Genomic DNA, 18,507 nt, shown 5'->3' with positions numbered 1-18,507 from the left:
CTTTTAGGTCTAAATAATTATTTACATACCAAAATGAAGATTTTCTCCAAAAATTAGATTAATGAAATTAAACACAGATAAAATCTTCAACATCATTAAAAAATTTTTGTAATCAATATAATACAGAGACCTTCTCTGTATAATGTTTGGGAAATCACTGAGACTTTGTTAGATCTTCTTCAACTCGTGTGCATTATAAATCGAAGGCGAGCTTTTCAAGTCACGAAAGTTTGTATAAAAGATGAGGTGTCCTAGGTGTAACGTGTCGTTTGTCAGGAGGAATTTTTTCTTTTTCTTTTTTATAAGAATACCGCTTCAAATCACGATAAAGAAAATTGATTAGTAAATTGTTGGGTTTATGCGAGTACCTACCCTTTATGGTTCGAAACATCATTTACCTACCACGTAATTGTCATGTGGTGGACATTTTTCTTATTTATCTTCATTACCTATTTTTTCCTTTTTTTATTTATAAATTGTTATATACATTTCAACATAGGCGGTAAGTTATTATTTTTTACTTAACCATAAATACTTTTAATTTTATGGAATAGGTTTTAAGATGTTTTAAAAAAATGTGTAACTTTTCTCCGAGAAATTAAATTTAATAACATTGATCGACGAGTTATTTGCTACAGGGATTCTGAATGCTAATTATTACTTTACTACATAACCTCATTAGAAAACACAATAGTATATTAAAAAACAAGTTTCGTAAGACACGCTTGAAATGCACGAATTCAAGTTGAAAAACGAGTGGCGAAGCCACGAGTTTTTTAATGAATGAGTGCTTTAAGTCTTCTGAAACGTGTTTTTATGCTATTTTTTGTAATTCGCGTTATTATACTTTTTTTTAACAAAAATAAAGTAAATTTTGGCAATGTAGGGAAATAGGTATGTAGCAGTTGGTAACACCGGAACACTTGAAAATAGAAACTTTGAATTGACAATTAGAAACTGTCAAAACACAAAATATATTCACCTGAAAAAAATGTTTGATGTACACCTCCCAAAATAAGAGAAATTGCTCAGAGTCAATGTCCTCATCATTATGGACTTTGTATTCGATGCTAAGAACGTGTTTAAACATCCATAGACAAAAATTGTCACATTGACAACTAGAAAAATTAATGACCCAATGTCACCAACTTGAACTGGTTCCATAAAATGTTACTAAAATCTCATTACAGCATCGGATGCTGTAAGGAGTCTCATTACAGCACCCGTTTGAGTACTGTTATAGCTTCCATTACCGTAGCGAATTACAAAAATTATTTTTCGTATTTTCCGCTAATTCTACTTAAATCATACATACATATGTACATTTAAATCGTTGCTAGTTTCTCAATATGCGAAGGAAATGTATCAATCATCTTACAGTTTTTCTATGATGTGGTGAAGTAACTTTCAAAAGCTAATGATGAAATTTCACCGATCTGGCGAACAAAAAAGGTTCACAAGAAAATATCACAAAACTGGGAACGGAGTGTTATATCGTGATTATTTTGGCTTTTCTGGCTTATCAAGATAAGGATTGGGCACCTGATATATGGTATATGACATGCGTAAAAAATCTTATTTATTTGGAGAGAGCCTGTAGACTACGTATCTGATTGCTACTTGTGCCTGAGATATAAATGGGATAAATGTGGCGTCAAAACATACTGTGAAATATACAAATGTACGTTCTGCAACACGACCACACCCTTATATTGCTAATTTACCTATACCTGCAATACCAAATCAGACAAATAATGCCATCGATTTGCCTTCATGTAGTGCAATTGCAGATGAAATTCATAATTCAACCTATGTATCTGATAGTAAAGAACCTCATTTTGCTAACTCAAGCTGATCTTAACGATTTGGTTCGCAACTTAAATTGTCTAAAAACTGTGTGAACTATTAGGATCTGGAATGAAAGACTCGAAAACGACACACCAGATATTAAGGTGTGTCGTTTTCGTCGCCGTGACGAAGAACTAAAAAGATATTTAGTTCTCAGAGATTTGGCGACCGCTACAGTCGAAAATGGATTTGGCCGCCCTTGCCAAAATAAAAATTTTAAAAAAGTGTCCTTTCAAAAATGCACTTTGATTTATTTCTATTTATTTATTGAACAAGTTGCAAACTACAAACTAACAAATATAAATTTATTAAAAATTTGTTACATTGCTATTTATACCAAATTATTGTAATGCATATGGCCTGATAATTTAACTTCTCTAATATATTGCTTGCTTCCACTTTAGTATTATTTCCATGAGAACCCAGCAAAAACTCACATTACCAAAAAGTGACGGGACAAAAATATAACGGGCTTGATCGCATTTATCCTACTTTCCCATCTCGTAGAACATACAGGTTTTAATGTTAAATTAATCAGATGTTTGACAAGAATAGACCATCTATAAGGGGATGCAGAAAAAAATTATACAAGCTTTGTATTATTCAAAAAAAAATAACCATTTCATACTATAATACAAATATTTCATATTTGATTCTGCAACATCATTTAAAACAAGATTAATAGAGTAACAGCAGCAAGGAATAAATAACGCTCTCGGATTTATATTTGAAATATATTTTTGTAGTCCGTTATTCTTACCTTTCATATTGGCTCCACTGTCGTAGCCCTGTCCTATACAGTTGTAAATGTTTAAACCTAGTACTTTTATTGTGTCTAAAAATATAGATGCCAGACCGACTCCAGTAATGTCAGTTACTTCAATAAAATGTTCTGTCATCAAATACGTATTCTTTGATTCGGTGTTGACAAATCGAATTATTAATGTAAGTAGTTCTTTGTGGCTGATATCGGGACTTGTTTCCATGATTACAGAAAAAAAATCGACTTTTTTGCCATTTCTATAATTTTCCTTCTAGTCATTTGTGTCAATAAATTTACTAATTCATTTTGTATTTTTACTAAGATAATGAACCTGTTACGAATGAACATCTTACGTTATAGGTCGTAGATGTTCTTTAAGGATTGGATCATATAAACCTACATTCAATATTTCGAAAGCACTCCGTTATTTTTTTCAAAGAGTACATCAGATTTTCCTCTAAATGGCAAATGTAATTCAGTTAGTGTAAGAATACGTGATTAATATCAGTTTTTTATGCCTGAGAGGAACGTGGTTTCGGTGGCCCCTAATTTTGGCCGCTACAGGCGGCTACCTGCTTCGCCTGTACGTAGCGCCACTACAATATATCTTTCAAAATACACTTTCTATACTCCCATTTCGTCTTCACACTTAGAAGCCGTTATCGACGAACATGGAAAAAAGTTCTATCATATTTCCTGCATAGAAAAACGATACCAGTGTAAATGGAGTCCTCGTTTGTTGGCAGATTTGTGATGGACACTTGTGACAGCCTCAAGTCAAATACTCCACAAAATCTTAACTTTTAGTTTTAAGAAACATATTTTTAAATTTAATTTTAAATAAAGTCTCAGTCAAGTTCCTGTCATAAAAAAATATATGTATTCTACACGTGTTTTCCACCTTAAGGAGTCAAAATAAAGACAAACTAAAAGTTAATTTTTGTCGATCAGTGTAATTACTGTTATTGTGTTACTGTGAAGTATACTTTATCAGAATCTAGAAGGGTTTCTTACCTTTCATTTTAATCTTATTTTTCATCAAAATTTTTACAATATATCATTGAGGTCTTATATATAATCTAGAGAGCATATGTGGTGCTGGTGGGGGTAATCAGAAAGTCAGACATGTTGGATGTACCGACCTGAACTTAGCTATAGTTTCAAGTCTCTATTGTACCTACAATTATAACCTCACAATTCTCATAAACATCTTGTTATTTTTATTAAAATTTGATTTTTGATGAAAGTTTTCGAATTCTTTTCGTTTCACATATGTTTTTTATAATTTGGTAGGTTGGACGATTATTTACAACAGTCCATAAAATGTTTCTGGTTACTTGACTTGGAATAACAATTGAAGACCTCGTTATAAGAAGGGGACAACTCCTTCTCTTGATAAATGGAGCTACTCCCTTCTTGCACCGAGGTCTTCAATTGAAGTTCAAGTAAAGTTTATTATTAAGGACTGTTCAGTTTTTTTAAAATAAACTAACAATTATTTATAAGCAGAGATTAACGTGATCGGAATTGCTTTAAATATTTTCTTCTTAGTTTATGTTAAGTATAAGGGTTATGGCTAAAAATTATTAAGTTCTTTTAAAATATTATATAATTAATAATTATTTATCAATAAAAAATTAATGTTTTGTTTTGGTTATCATTTTCTGTCTTTCCAGTTTATAATAATGTAAATTCTTGCATAAGAATATATAAGAATTTCGAATTTCCCTCTAAGTTGGTACATTTAACATGGCGACCTTTCTGGCTTCATTTTAGGCGTGGTGGGGGCAACAGCATACGCACTCTAGATTATATATAAGACCTCAATGCAATATATACACTAATAATTTTGTTGAGTACTGTATACGATCTTCATTCCGTGAAATATAACACAGAAGCGACTGCTACGACGCATCTGACCTTTACCGGTCAAGATAAATTTACCAAGCTGTAATTCAATTTATTTGGTTCAAAAACTTAACATCTCAGTTAGATGAATTTATTGTGACTAGATTTTATGTAGTATTTGTTAGCATTTAGAACAATTCCGAAAAATCTCAATGGCCATTAAGAAAGTATAACGCAAAATTTGTCTCGGCGAACGTGTTAAAAGCAGGTATAAAGATACGGTGATAAACCGTGATGTTTATTTAGAACCTTATTTAGAATTCGAACCTTTTTTCTTGTACTTTTTTCGTGGGGTTGGTTTTTTGATAAAATGACCTTTTTCATTGAAGATAGAAGCAAATATTGTTACCATTATTCACGTGCGACAACAAAAAAGTAGAAATCTCTAAATTCAAGTCATCAAGAAATATTGAACCTGATAACAAATGATGGTAACGTTAAATACCCATGATTGTTAAGAGAGAACAAATTTTACTTCCGTACATAACAAAAAATCTTACAAAAACATTCAAATACATCCCTTAAAAAATTTATACATTTGCAGAAATAGGGCTATTGACCTTGATTTTTCTGCCCGAGGTTAGTGACATTGTTGTATTAGCCATCAGTCTTCTCCGTTTCGAAATATTCTATGGTAGAGTGTTAAATGGTTACTGTTGGAGGTGTGGTGTGATACAGAACTAATAAACAAATGGTGTTTGATGGAAAATTTTTGGCAACTTTAGTGGAGAAAACTTATAGGCGGGAGCAGATAGGAGTAATTTTGGTAAGGCTGTAGAAAAGTTCTCTTTCTGCAACTTCTAGGTGGTAGTTAGAATCACTTGGCGTGTCATGAAGGATAATTGATGCATATGCGATGATTGGTCTGCATAGCGAGTTATAAATGTATGTATTCAGTTGATAATCCGTGACCTCTCAATGTTAGGGATTTAAAGTGGTTGCCGCGGTTCTTGACTTTCATCTTTACTTTGATGACGTGAGCAGAGAATTTAAGGGTTCTGTCAAGGGTTATTCCAAGATATTTGCGGTTTGATGTGGGAGGTATGGTGAACGATTTGATTGTTATTACTGGAGAAGGAGCATGAATTGAGAGAAAGGAACAAAAAACTAAGTTTTCGATGGGTTTCATTTCTGAAACCAGATTTCCGCGACATCAATAAGCGACTGAAGTTTCCGAACTGAAGTATAAATGTCCGGATTATGCGATACCAAGGTTGTGCCATCGGCGTAGAGCAACGTATATGTGTCCAGGATGAATCCTAGTGGAAGGCCTTGTTGTAGGAAGAAGCTGCGGGAGTTGAGGTTTTTCAATTTTATAGTTGAAGAACATTCAACTGAGCATTCTTCGGGACATTCAATAACATACAAATAAATCTAAAAATTTCACGTAGAATATTTTTATTTTAAAAATTTTTAAAAACCTGTTAAAACAATCTAAAATTTTAACAACTCATTAAGACTAAAATCATAATAATAAAAAATAACTAAATCTATGTTAGTTATCAAACAACATTAATGATCACAAGCTGCATAATAATCTTTTAAACAACTTAACAACATCATTATAACAGGGACACTCCATGCTTTTCCTATTAACTTTAGTCGTTTGCTAAACGAAAAGTTATTTATATCTGTATAATTTCTTGGAAAACCAAAAACCGCTTCTAATTCAGTTATGTGTAAATAATCTTCTTGTCCATTTTTGTCTATAACTGGTAATTTACATTTTGGACCTAAATTAATTTAAAAAATATTAATTGTATTTAATGAAAATTAAAAAGCTAACCTTGTAATAGAGAATTCGACTTTGTTGTAACAGTTTGCAATTTATCAACATTCGCTGTTCTTCCAGGTAATAAAACGGACTGCAAAAGTGGTCCATCATCTATAATCTCTTGGTGAGCAATACTCGGCAAATTTCCCCAAAAAAGTCTTGGTCTTCGCATTGGGGTAACCCAACCCGCATCGATTATCATGGGTTCGCATTCCAAAAATCTCGTAATAATTTGTTTCGATTCTGGACTCATCGAAGTAACATTTTCAAACAGCCAAAACAGATGTCTTCCTTCGTTGTGTAATTTTATGAAGGATAAAATTCTAAAGAATTCGAAAAATAATATTCCAGTTCCGTCGGAATCCCATAACCCGCGTCTATTTGGGTTTGCACGACTTAAATCGTTACATGGTGATCCACCCATTAATAAATCTATGGGTAATATAGATTTTAGTTGATTTTGATTTAGAGATAGAATGTCGCCTAGAAGTGTTGTTCCAGATGGGTAATTTTTCTCAACGACGTCAATACTATCTACATCTATTTCGCTTGTATAATATTCTTCTATTGATATTTTCAAATTGATAAGAGATGTTAATCCGCTTCCGATTCCGTCAAACAACGATAACACCCTTATTCGCCTTTTTGTAGGTGGAGCAGGTGGACATTTTTCGAGACCAAATAAATTTGTTATCTAAAAATTTAAATACTATTAAATTTCTTTTTATGTCTTAACCCCTTAATGACCAATTATTTTGCAAATACATGCAAATTAAGGGGTTAATATATATATATATATCCTTGTTTTTCTACCTAATTTACAAGCCGATATCTTCGTTGTTTTTATGGATAGTGAAATATTAAATACACCACTACGAAAGCTGATTTCTTTCCACTTTTCTGCACCTTAAACCATCCTTTTTCAAGTTCAAAAAAAGACAGACCATCAGAATTTTTTAAAAGAAAACTTAAAGAATTGAACATGAATAAATCAAGTTTGACTAAATATGTTGGAACAGATAAGAAATACTTGAAATGTTGTTATTCAGTAGCATTGCATATTGCTAAGACCAAAAATGCGTGTAATATAGGAGAAGTGCAAAACCAGGTTTCAAAGAAGTTTGTTAAGAAATGTTTGGAGCAGAATATGCTGTGCAAATTAATAATATTCTTATGTCTGCTGAAACAGTAAGCAGACGAATACTTAGCATTTCAAATAACCTGGAATTACAACTAATTGATAAATTGCAAGATTCACCATATTATGCCTTACAGTTATTGATAGCAGGTGTAAGTTGTATTGATTTTGAGTTGGAGGACATGAAAGAAGAATTATAAGGTGCATTATTATGCACCTTAAAACTACAATCCTATACTACATCTTATGAAGTTTTTGATGCCATAAATTTATACATTGAGTCTGAAGACATTCCTTGGAATAAATGTACGGATGGAGCAGTGGCGATTTTAGGAAAAAACACAGGTGTAGTTACACAAATTGGGCAATTATCGCATAAAAATATAATAAAAACCCACTGCATTCTTCATAGTGAACAGTTGGTATTCAAAAATATAAACAAAAAATTAGACACAGTTTTAGATCACTGTGTGAAAATTGTAAACCATATTTGTAATAGCGCTGTTCGGACTCGAGTTTTCGCTTTATTGTAAGAAGAGATACTCTGGCTTTCGAGGGGGAAGGTACTGAAAAGATTTTTTGACTGAAGAAATACTCTTAAATGACCAAAATTTACTACTAGCAGAATAATTCAAAAACAACATATGGCTTGCAAAGATTGCTTACTGATATACCTTACTGATATATTTGATCATTCAATGGAATGTTTACTACCATTTGCAACAACATATTTAGCGATATTTACTCCAGGACCTCGGTTTCTTACAATAGGGCCGTTAAGGTCAATCGATTAGAAAGACCGTCTTTCAAAAAATCGATAATCTAAATTAAATTAGACAGATTAGTAACGTTTTCACGTTCGAAAATTGTTTATGTTTTGCAATAATTAATGTAAAAGTTTAAAATTCCCCACCCCGGACCCCAGATGACGTTTTAAGTAAGAAGAAAGAATTCACAGACGTTACGTTCGCTCCCGTTTTCTTCTAGCGCATAAGATTCGTAGCATTGTCTCTCTCCGGGAATTTTATTGATTTTTATACGCTCAAATCTGAGTGACGTACTTTGGAGTTCGCGCCTTGTAGTTTCAAACTTTATTTTTTTTTTTTGAAAAACTAATATTCAAAATCAAAAACTAAAAAATATAGGGTCAATCAATTAAAAAAAACTTTCGAATAAGCCAATAAAAAAATACTTAACGGCCCTATTATCGTAAGGCTATTTTATAGTTATATTCGTGATGCTATTGAAAAATTTGTTCCCACATTACGTAGACATAAGGGTGTGGTTCTCGTCCAAATTTCTTATAGACAGAGATTATAAAAATTACCGGGAGGAAACTAACATTACTTTAAACCCAAAATGTTTCTGGTCATTTGTTAGACAACGTAAAAGAGAGAATAATATTCCAGCAATTGTCTCACATAACGGTGTGGTTGCCACTGATGGTCCTAGTGTTTGTTCGCTGTTTGCCACCTTCTTTCACTCGGTATTTATCCCAGCTCAGCCTGGAACTGTTTCCGCCAATAATTTTGATACTGACTGTGTCTATGCGATGTACTTTGAGCGTTTAGAGGTTGAGGAGGCGTTGAGAGGTATCGATGCGACCTAGGGACCGGGAGCTGACCGTATTCCAGCTATTACAATTAGCAATTGCTCGGAATCATTGTCGCTTCCTTTAACATTTATATACAACCAGTCGATTCAATCTGGGGTTTTTCCACGCGTTTGGAAGGAGGCTAATATAATTCCTATCTTCAAATCCGAAGATCGTAGTGAGGTATCGAATTGTAGACCTATATTCTTACTACCTCTACTCAACAAAATATTTGAAAAAGTTATTTATGAAAGACTATTTTTCACAGTGAAAAGTAGATTAGATCGCAGGCAACATGGCTTTTTTGCGTGACGCTTGATCGAGAGTAACTTGCTGGAATATACTCACTACATATTAAAGTCAATTAATGATTTTTATCAAGTGGATTCTATTTACACGGATTTCAGTAAGGCTTTTGACCGGGTGGATCATAAACTTTTGCTTACAAAACTTCGACAGTTCGGTATAGATGAATACTTAATTCCATGGCTTGCCTTAGGTCCTCTCCTATTTAGTATTTACATTAATGACATCTTTGAGGTGATTTATAGTGCAAAGTGTTTGACGTATGCCGACGACCTAAAATTATTTGCTAGAGTGTCCTCACCTCTGGATTGCTCTAGGTTACAGCGCGATATTTCTGCATTGCACCGTTACTGCAGCTCAAACTTTATTACGCTTAATCCAGAGAAATGTAATGTTATCTTATTTACAAGGAATTCGAATGTGGTCAGATACGAGTACGACATCGATGGCATAACCATACCCAGAGTAAGTCAGATTAGAGATTTGGGCGTCATATATGACGGAAATCTGATGTTTGACGGCCACGTTGGTGCAGTGGAGGACCACTGAAGATTTCGAGGATGTTTGCTTATGTTCATAATATTTTGAATCCGTTTGGAATCCGTAATATCAACACATACATTTCGAGTATTGAAAGAATTCAAAAGAAATTCTTAAAGTACCTTTGTCAAAAGTCCGCAATTGATTACATTGATTACGAATCCGCATGCTCATCCTTCAATCTTTTATCTCGTCGTCAGCGCCGTCTTTGTAGTGATGCCTTAACATACCATAAAATCATCAATGGCAGCTTCGATTCGCCAGCACTTTTTGAAATCATTAGTACACGCGTTCCTCCCCGATTGCTTCGATTAGCTTATATATTTTACACTCCCATTCCTCGCGCGAACGTCTTTCAGAATTCTCCTATGCTGAGAATGGCATACACTTGTGATCATTTTCATCGCAACGCGGGGGTTAATGTCTTCAGTAGTTCACGCAGGGGATTTAAATATTTGGTAATTGCATACTCTAAGCTTAAAGCTGATCAATTAATTTAAGTAATTTGTTAATGTGGTTTAATTGGCGTTCTTTTTTGCAATGTCTATTATTATTGTAAAGTCAATCCTTTTATTTTTATTACCTCAACAAACTCGTTACGCTGTTAATGTAATTTTGGTTTAGCATTGTTTTTTTGTGATTTGTTTTTGTATTATTTTGTGGCACAGAGTCTGTGGGTTCGTCCCGTTTATATGCCTATAGTCTTAATAAGTAAATAAATAAATGAAAAGTGGCTTTTCAGTTCTCGCTGCAATTAAGAATAGAAAGCATGATGCCACAATGAGAATAGCATTAAACGGGTCGATTGAACCTAGGATGCATAAACTGGTGGAACGAGATGCAGCAACATAAAAGCCACTGATTTTAGAAGAAATGCTTATCTCAAAATTAATGTTGTTATTGTTTGTACTGTTTAGACAGATTTAGCTTCCATTTTCAATAACAGTAATTATCCCCTCTTTTAATTTCTTATGGGTCACATTAAGATTTTATTGATATTTTTGGTCCGCCACTTAAAAATGTTTGCGAAACGCTGTTCTATATGGTCACAGAGTTTTGCCCCTTCTAAACTGACATATTACGACATAGAACAGAAAATTTCCTATATGATTGATACTGGTATAGTTTATCGTTCCTACCAATTAAAAGAGCTGTATTGAGAAAGATCAATCTAGCAACTCTATGTGTAGGGTTATTTGTTAGGCGTTTTTTTTGGCCGACGCCGTGAGATATTGATTAGACAAAACCCGAATTTAGATAGCTCAAAGTATATTGTCTTTAAATTAATAAAGCTTTTTTTTAATTTCGGTTCCATAACGGCTGCACATGGACTTGAAATTTGATAATTTTGAGGTGTATGCTCGGACAAATAAGTTTAGATGAAGAAAAGGGCAGGCTTTCTAATGGTCTATTTAATATTTCGCTATCTCTAAAGACAACGAAAATATCGGCATGTAAATTAACTGAAAAAATAATGCTAAAAGTTTCTTGCTGTTTACGGACAAGTATTTACGTTTTGTTTCCAATTTTCCCGTAGTAAAAGCGTCCCTCTAAGCTTTGAGGTGTTGTCGCAAATGAAACAATGCCAATTTTGATTGCGTAAAATTTCTTCGCGGGCTCCGTATGAAGCGAATTCATCAATGCAGGTGAAACAGTACACACTAAAAAATTAACATTAATTTATCAAAAGTTAATAGTAAAAATGCTTACAATCGACATCCAGGGCGATCGCACACTGCAACTTTTCCAAGACAACTGCAGATTACGCAGCAATACTGTTAATAAGTCAAAAAGATAAAAAATTTATTTATTTAATGTTATATTGTTACCTTTATTTGGTCGGTTCCAATAATATAGTATCGTTCTTTTATATGTATCTAACAATAAAAAAAATTTTGTGTAATCTGAAGAAATTGAAAGGAAGAGGAGGAAAGGTTATCAGAGTTGAAATTAGTGACTTACTGTACAAGTATTACAAATTTTTCCATGAAAAATTGGATGGTTGTTTGTAATTTCTTTGGAATAACATCCCATACAAATTTCTAAAGAATCAGTTTCATTCGATCTATAGCGCTCAATAATTTGTTTTACGCCTAAACTTTTACGTTTTTTCGTATAATTTGCATTTCCTTGATCTTCTTTATCGAAGAAAAGAGATAATAATTTTTCTTTTACAAAATGAGGGATATCTATAAAAATTATGAAATCAAAATGACATAACTAAAAACAAAAATATTAGTTAGGTATAACTAACCCGAATTGTTTCTTCTAACAGATTTTATATTTAGTTTAGCCCAAGAAATTAATTCCTTCTCATTTACATAAACATCGTTTGATTCACCAATGATCTAATTAATTGAATAGAAATATGGAAAATAATCTAAGTAAACAATTAAACTTACTTTTAAAGCTTCCACAACAGCGGATATCCAAGATTTAGAGGCACCATAAGTTTTACATTTATCATTGAAATTTTCACAAAAATCGATTATATTAGAATTCGTAATCTTAAAAATAAAAGAATTTATAAAAATAAAAATAAATTTATTTCTACTAAGTTATTACTGGCGACACTGAATGTTCTCCAAACCAAAAAATTAATGAAGAATTATCTTTTATGTCTTCGAAACTTATATCTTTAGGATTGACTACTATTCCCGGCCAAAACTTTTTATTCATTTTGGCCCATACAAAAGTACCGAACGCCCATTCTCGGTTCATTTTGTGCGATAATTAAAACCCGTTTTGTTTTAAAATTTGACAATTTTAAAAATTTTTTATGAAAATTCCGTACAGAAATTTTTATTTTTTAAAAACATCTTCACAGCATTTCATTTTTATTTCAACACAAACCGTTATCGAATGTTTTTAATACAGTAACACTAAAACACTATAGATAAAAAAAAAACACTTTAAAAGTTGAACAGGCTCAACACGTGCAGAAGACGAAAGTCACAAAATGACCCAACAAAAAAACGAGCTGGGTTTATTTGGAGGGAAGTGGTATCGTTTGAAACTGCGCAGACGTAAACACACAAAGCGATGATGGAGTGGTATACAATGCTCATGTCTTCTATTCATAAAAAAAGGTCTTCTGAATTCTTAGAATTATAGACACAAAATTGTTCTAAAAAAGGTTTAGATTCTTAAGAAAGTTTTGAAGTTGATGAATATTTTTGGACAATTTTTGTAATTAAATTTTAAAGAGGATTCTTTTTCTTCATTTTCGTTAGTTAAATTAATTTTTAAAAAATAATAATTTAATTAAATTATTAACTCTACTAAACCTAGAAAATGAGATCATAATCAGGGACTTATGATTTCATTACAAGGCAACAATTGAAGCATGTACCTAGGTGCAAGGTAAGTGAAATATAATGTAAATAATGATAAGCTCATTACATGCTCACCTACATTTTTAATGCTATGCTTCGACTCGAATACATCCCAGGACAATGAAAAATTGCTAAGATTAAAATAGTGGCGAAACTCGATAAAGACCAAAGCGAAGTGGCATCTTACCGCCCTATCAGTTTGCTTCCAGTGATTAGTAAGTTTTTCGAAAAAATGCTGCTAGTCAAACTTCATTCTTATCTGAAAAATTTAATACCAAATTATTAGTGTGGCTTTAGAGAACACCACGGAACTGTGCTTACCTGTTCAACAGGTACTTACATATCGTCAAACAATCAGAAGGGATTCGAAGAAAACTGCTATTATATAGCGGCATTCTCGCAGGCTTTCAATAAAGTCTGGCATTATAGCTTATTCACTAAACTTAAAAAGCAATCTACTGCGATTCTCATATTTGATACTGTTATCTTGATCCCACATAGGTATCCCCAAATTGCTTTGTGTCATCTTCAAAAACACTTACTGAAACTGGGTGATGAATGAACGGTGGCGAATCAAAGTAAACTGCAAAAAATCTGCATAGTTCACTTTTACACTAAACAGAGGCAAGAAAACTAGACAGTCGAGCGTTAAATTTAATTTCCAGGATAGGATTAAGGACTGTTGAAACAGCAATTCGTTTTTCACATGCCAATATTTCGCTTATATATTTTAAGCTTCTTCGGGGCTTGAATTTCTACAAAATAAAATAGTAAAAAACTTACAGATTGTACTAGAAATCGCGAAAAAAATCTTTAAAATCGGCAATAACGCACCATGTGAGAACCACAAAGGTCGCAAATCGGTCAGCGAATGAACCAAACAAGTTTTTTTGAAAAACACTTGTTCCACGTGAAGCGTGAAAACGTTAAAACAAAATAGTAAATTTAAATTTAAAAATTTAAATCAAAGTCGGATATTTTTTTTGTTATAAATTTCGAAAATGAAGGAATATACGTTGCTCAAAGAGTTGACATCAGTGTTAAAATTGACTGTAAGCTTTTGATTAACAATATGAAACATTTCTAGAAATAAGCGTTTATGATCTTCCCTATCCAAAACATTAGTCTCCTCAAACTTAATTAATTAGTGACCAGTATCCTAGCTGTGTTGTGCTAAAGCACAACCTCTTTTTAAATTTCTAAAACATCACCCCCGTGTTAGTTTAAGGATTTTTTAACAATTGGCTAGATTGACTAACGTAACATTCATTACAAGAACCGCATGGTACACAATAAATGACATTAGATTGATATGTATCATAATATGCTAAATATGCTATCATCGTAGGAAAGTGCAGTGTTTGTGCCTATACCATAAAATTATAAACTGCAAGGAACCACAGTATCTCTACCAACTGATAACTTTCCGAAATGATGTCCACCGAATAAATACGCGATTTCGCGGAAGACTGTCGACACCCTTCTAACGTTTGTCTTTGTTTCAGAGATCATACATATTTCAAATAACTTCGAAATATAATGAGGTGGACGATAATTGCAAGGGGTTCTCACTACGAAGGTTTAAATTTACACAGAAATATTCTTGTTTTCTTGAACAATGTCTACATGGGGGCAAACGCTGATCTGACATGTTTTGCAATCTTGTTGTTGTATCTAGCTTTTGCTTTGTAATTTTTGGCCGAGTCATGTATTTCTTTTTTGTTTCTTAGGTTAGTTAGAGCAGCTGTACTAACTAGTACAAGCTGGAACTCGCCTATTTTCTTTTGTATGTTTTTTTTTGTACAATTAAGCTTATTTTCTAATAAAGGCATTTATTATTATTATTATATTCAAAGGGAATTTTATCTTTCAACTTAGAAAAAACTCTATCAAGTTTAAAAGGATAATATTCTACTATTTTTAAGCTACTGTTGCCGTAGTAGTTTTGAACATTTTAATTAATTTGGTTATTATTAAGCAATCTGGAGGATATGAATTGTCCAAAAAAATATTTTTTTATTTAGATAAATTGGTTTGAGTTAAATGGGGTTCTGAAATATTAATGATCCTATGCTTCATTGCAAGTGCAATGTTGATTTTATGTTTAATTTTGTGAAATGAACTAAAGTATCTACCAGAAAAAGTGGGTTTATTATACCAATCAAATTCGACGGTGTTATTGTTGTCTCTATCATTGTTGTCTCAAGAAAAGACACGTAATTTTCTTTCTCTACTTCAATAGTAAACTATATGTGAATATTGAAACTAGTGGTGGAACGGATATCCGGCAACTATCCTTCCAGGAAATAGTATCTCTTTTAGGTGTTGGACACTGCAGATAATAATCAAGTTCAACCCCAATAGGACTTTTTTCATTGAATACAACTTTATTTATATCAGGTTTGTTATTAGCAACCTCATTGCAACAATCCCAATACGATATATAAAATCTATTGTTGCAGTTTCGTCTAGTTTTCTTCTCTTCACTGTAATTCATCATCACATTCATTACTAACAGAACTGTCGCTATTGACACTTTCGATTATTAATTAAAGTATCATCTTTTTAATGCAAAAAGCCGTTTTGAAAGATCACTTTCAATTCTTGAGAAATAAATTTTTGAAATGATCGACAATTTTTTCGAATATTGCAATTTTCGCTGATTAAGTTTTAAAAATTTTTATAAAATCCATTTCTTATAATATGAGTATGAAAATGTTCCAAAGTGTTAATAAAAGTGCCCTCTTTCCAATGAACCAACCCCTTTTGAAAAATAACTTTTAGTTTTTGAGAAAACAATATTTAAAGTTTTGATAAAATTTTCGATGTTGCAATTTTCATCGATAATTTTCAAATTTCGCTATAAAATTCATTTCTTGAAGGATCCTTGTAGAAATATCATCAATTATTAATTAAAGTATCTTCTTTTTAAAGCAACAAGCCGTTTTGAAAAATCGCTTTTAGTTTTTGAGAAATAAATTTTTGAAATGATCGTCAATTTTTTCGAATTTTGTAATTTTCGCCGATTTAGTGTTAAAAATTCGTATAAAATCCATTTCTTGGAATATGAGTATGAAAATGTCCTAAAGTGTTAATAAAAGTGTCTTCTTTCCAATGAACCAACACGTTTTGAAAAATTACTTTTAGTTTTTGAAAAAAGAATATTTGAAGTTTTGATAAAATTTTCGATGTTGCAATTTTCATCGATAACTTGCAAAATTCATTATAAAATTAATTTCTTGAAGGATTCGTGTAGAAATATCACTAATTATTAATTAAAGTATCCTCTTTTTAATTCAACAAACCGTTTTGAATAATCGCTTTCAGTTTTAGAGAAATAAATTTTTGAAATGATCGACAATTTTTTCGAATTTTACAATTTTACCGATTAAGTTTTAAAAATTCGTATAAAATCCATTTCTTGGAATATGAGTATGAAAATTTCCCAAAGTGTTAATAAAAGTGTCCTCTTTCCAATGAACCATCCCGTTTTGAAAAAAAACTTTTAGATTTTGAGAAAACAATATTTGAAATTTTGAAACTTTCAAAATTCGCCATAAAATTAATTTCTTGAAGGATCCTTGTGGAAATATCACCAATTATTAATTTTAGTATCCTCTTTTTAGAGTTGCTTCGTTAGTTAAATCATCATCAAAAAAGTTCATTTTGTATCTTGGATCAAAATAAGTTGACATATCTTATCAGCTTTCTTATTAATTTCATTTTTACTCCAATATCGCAATAAAGTGGCAATGTAGGGTATTACTTCAGAAATGCATCAGAAATTATAACCATAATGGCCGGATAGATATGCCGGATAACCGGATATCCGGCTGAAGGGAATACCGAATGTCCGGTGTCCGGCTTTTCGCAAAATCACTATCCGTTCCATCACTAAACGAAACTATTGAACGTCTCCTAGACCTCCAACTTAGAGCACGTAGGAGCAGACAAAAATTATGTCGTCGACATATTTTTTAACGAATGTTAAGTTGAGTTTATATATCGTATATCTATAAACAAGGGCTCGAGGTATTACCGGGATTGAACAAAATCTCCTTCTCAAGTGACAATATCCCTTTGCTAGTTCAAACTGAAATTAAATACTTGGGAATCCATTTAGACAATCACTTAACCTGGGGAAAACACACTTCGACCCACTTGGTCCAAAACGTGTTTCAATTGGGACTCATATATAGAAAAATGTATTGATATATGAGAACAACGTATACTTAATCCCCTTAGTGCAGCGTGTTGTTAGTGCCCTAGAGTCTAATTAAGGAATAAAACCTGAATAAAATCTAATTAGAGTCTTATTCTGCCAACTGCGAAGGAGATTGTAGAAATTATGTTTGGAGATAATTTTGCCAAACAATTGCAATCCATACTTCTTTCAAATGATAGTGTTGCTCGCCGAATTGGTGATATAGCCGAAAATTTATAGCATCAGCTTCTTAAAAAATTGCGTGACAAATTGTTTTTGATTCAGCTTGACGAGGCAACAGATAGCAATAAAGACGCTCATTTAATTGCCTATGTCCGATTTTGTGATGGTATATCGGCAGTAGAAGAACTACTTTTCTGCAAACCTATAGAACTCAAAGTTTTAGCCATCTTAAGAAATGTATGCATAAACCCGAATGTTTCTAGTTCTAGATCTAGTGTTAGTTCTACTTTTCGTTCAATAAAAATATACAGCAATCTAGTGTTGAATAACAATTAAAATTAAAACTACCATCCTTGATTTATATTTCTTATGGAGAACTCGGGGAATACGTGTCTGTTATATCTGAAGTCCATTCTAACCAGATCCGTTATATCGAGGTTTTACTGAACTAAGTTATTGACTAAATGATTATAATTAGTTTATAATTTACTTTATATTTCATTTATAATAATCAGAACTAAATATAATTTGCCTAGGCAACCCAAAATGTTCTACAGCAACTGCAATTACAGAGCTGTTTGTCGCTAAGTCCATCTATAAAAGAATTGCTGAAGTATGATTATCAACTCGAAATTTCCATAAGTTAATTATTTTAGTCTAAAATTAATTAAAGCCTACAGTAATACTAAAGCATAGATTTATATTTCCTTTTGAACCTATATAGTATTTAATCCCCCACAACACATAATATAGTTTGATGTGTTTTTAATTTTTTTCATACGTTAAGTAATAAATTGTTACGACAAAAATAGATTAGAGCACAACGCGTTTAATTTTATAAAGAAATCATTTTAGTTCAAACAAAAGCTATATTACAGCTAAATGTTACCGACATATAATGTTTACCCCACTTG

At 32.1% G+C, this 18,507-nt stretch overlaps 1 protein-coding gene across 2 annotated transcripts; it reads right to left on the bottom strand.

Annotated features, from left to right (window-relative positions):
• Positions 1 to 5,900: 5,900 nt before the first annotated feature.
• On the bottom strand, positions 5,901 to 13,960 carry LOC111416504 (DNA (cytosine-5)-methyltransferase 3A-like). 2 transcript variants are annotated; one of them, XM_023048548.2, is made up of 10 exons: positions 13,528 to 13,960; positions 12,437 to 13,465; positions 12,274 to 12,378; positions 12,126 to 12,219; positions 11,834 to 12,060; positions 11,701 to 11,748; positions 11,582 to 11,646; positions 11,385 to 11,532; positions 6,306 to 6,987; positions 5,901 to 6,252 (listed from the first exon to the last, which is right to left on the bottom strand). In XM_023048548.2, exons 2-10 carry the CDS (start codon positions 12,590 to 12,592, stop codon positions 6,032 to 6,034), a joined length of 1,746 nt encoding a protein of 581 aa, XP_022904316.1. In that variant the 5' UTR covers positions 12,593 to 13,465; positions 13,528 to 13,960; the 3' UTR covers positions 5,901 to 6,031. The 2 variants fall into 2 exon arrangements, with proteins under 2 accessions (XP_022904316.1, XP_071055398.1); XM_071199297.1 differs by having other exon boundaries at positions 13,547 to 13,960.
• Positions 13,961 to 18,507: the final 4,547 nt, after the last annotated feature.

This window comes from Onthophagus taurus, chromosome 1 (assembly GCF_036711975.1).
Source record: "Onthophagus taurus isolate NC chromosome 1, IU_Otau_3.0, whole genome shotgun sequence".
NCBI lineage: Eukaryota > Metazoa > Arthropoda > Insecta > Coleoptera > Scarabaeidae > Onthophagus > Onthophagus taurus.
The sequence above is the reverse complement of the archived record's forward strand: the minus strand, read 5'-3'. Positions and strand labels throughout refer to the sequence as shown.

Excerpts from the sequence above, each read along its gene's own strand:
- LOC111416504 (XM_023048548.2), bottom strand. The coding sequence starts at position 12,592 with ATGAACCGAGAATGGGCGTTCGGTACTTTTGTATGGGCCAAAATGAAT. Across the intron at positions 6,988-11,384 it reads GGGAAAATTGGAAACAAAAC|ATAACAAATTTATTTGGTCT; the intron begins GTAAATACTTGT and ends TTAAATTTTTAG. Across the intron at positions 6,253-6,305 it reads GTCGAATTCTCTATTACAAG|GTCCAAAATGTAAATTACCA; the intron begins GTTAGCTTTTTA and ends AAATTAATTTAG.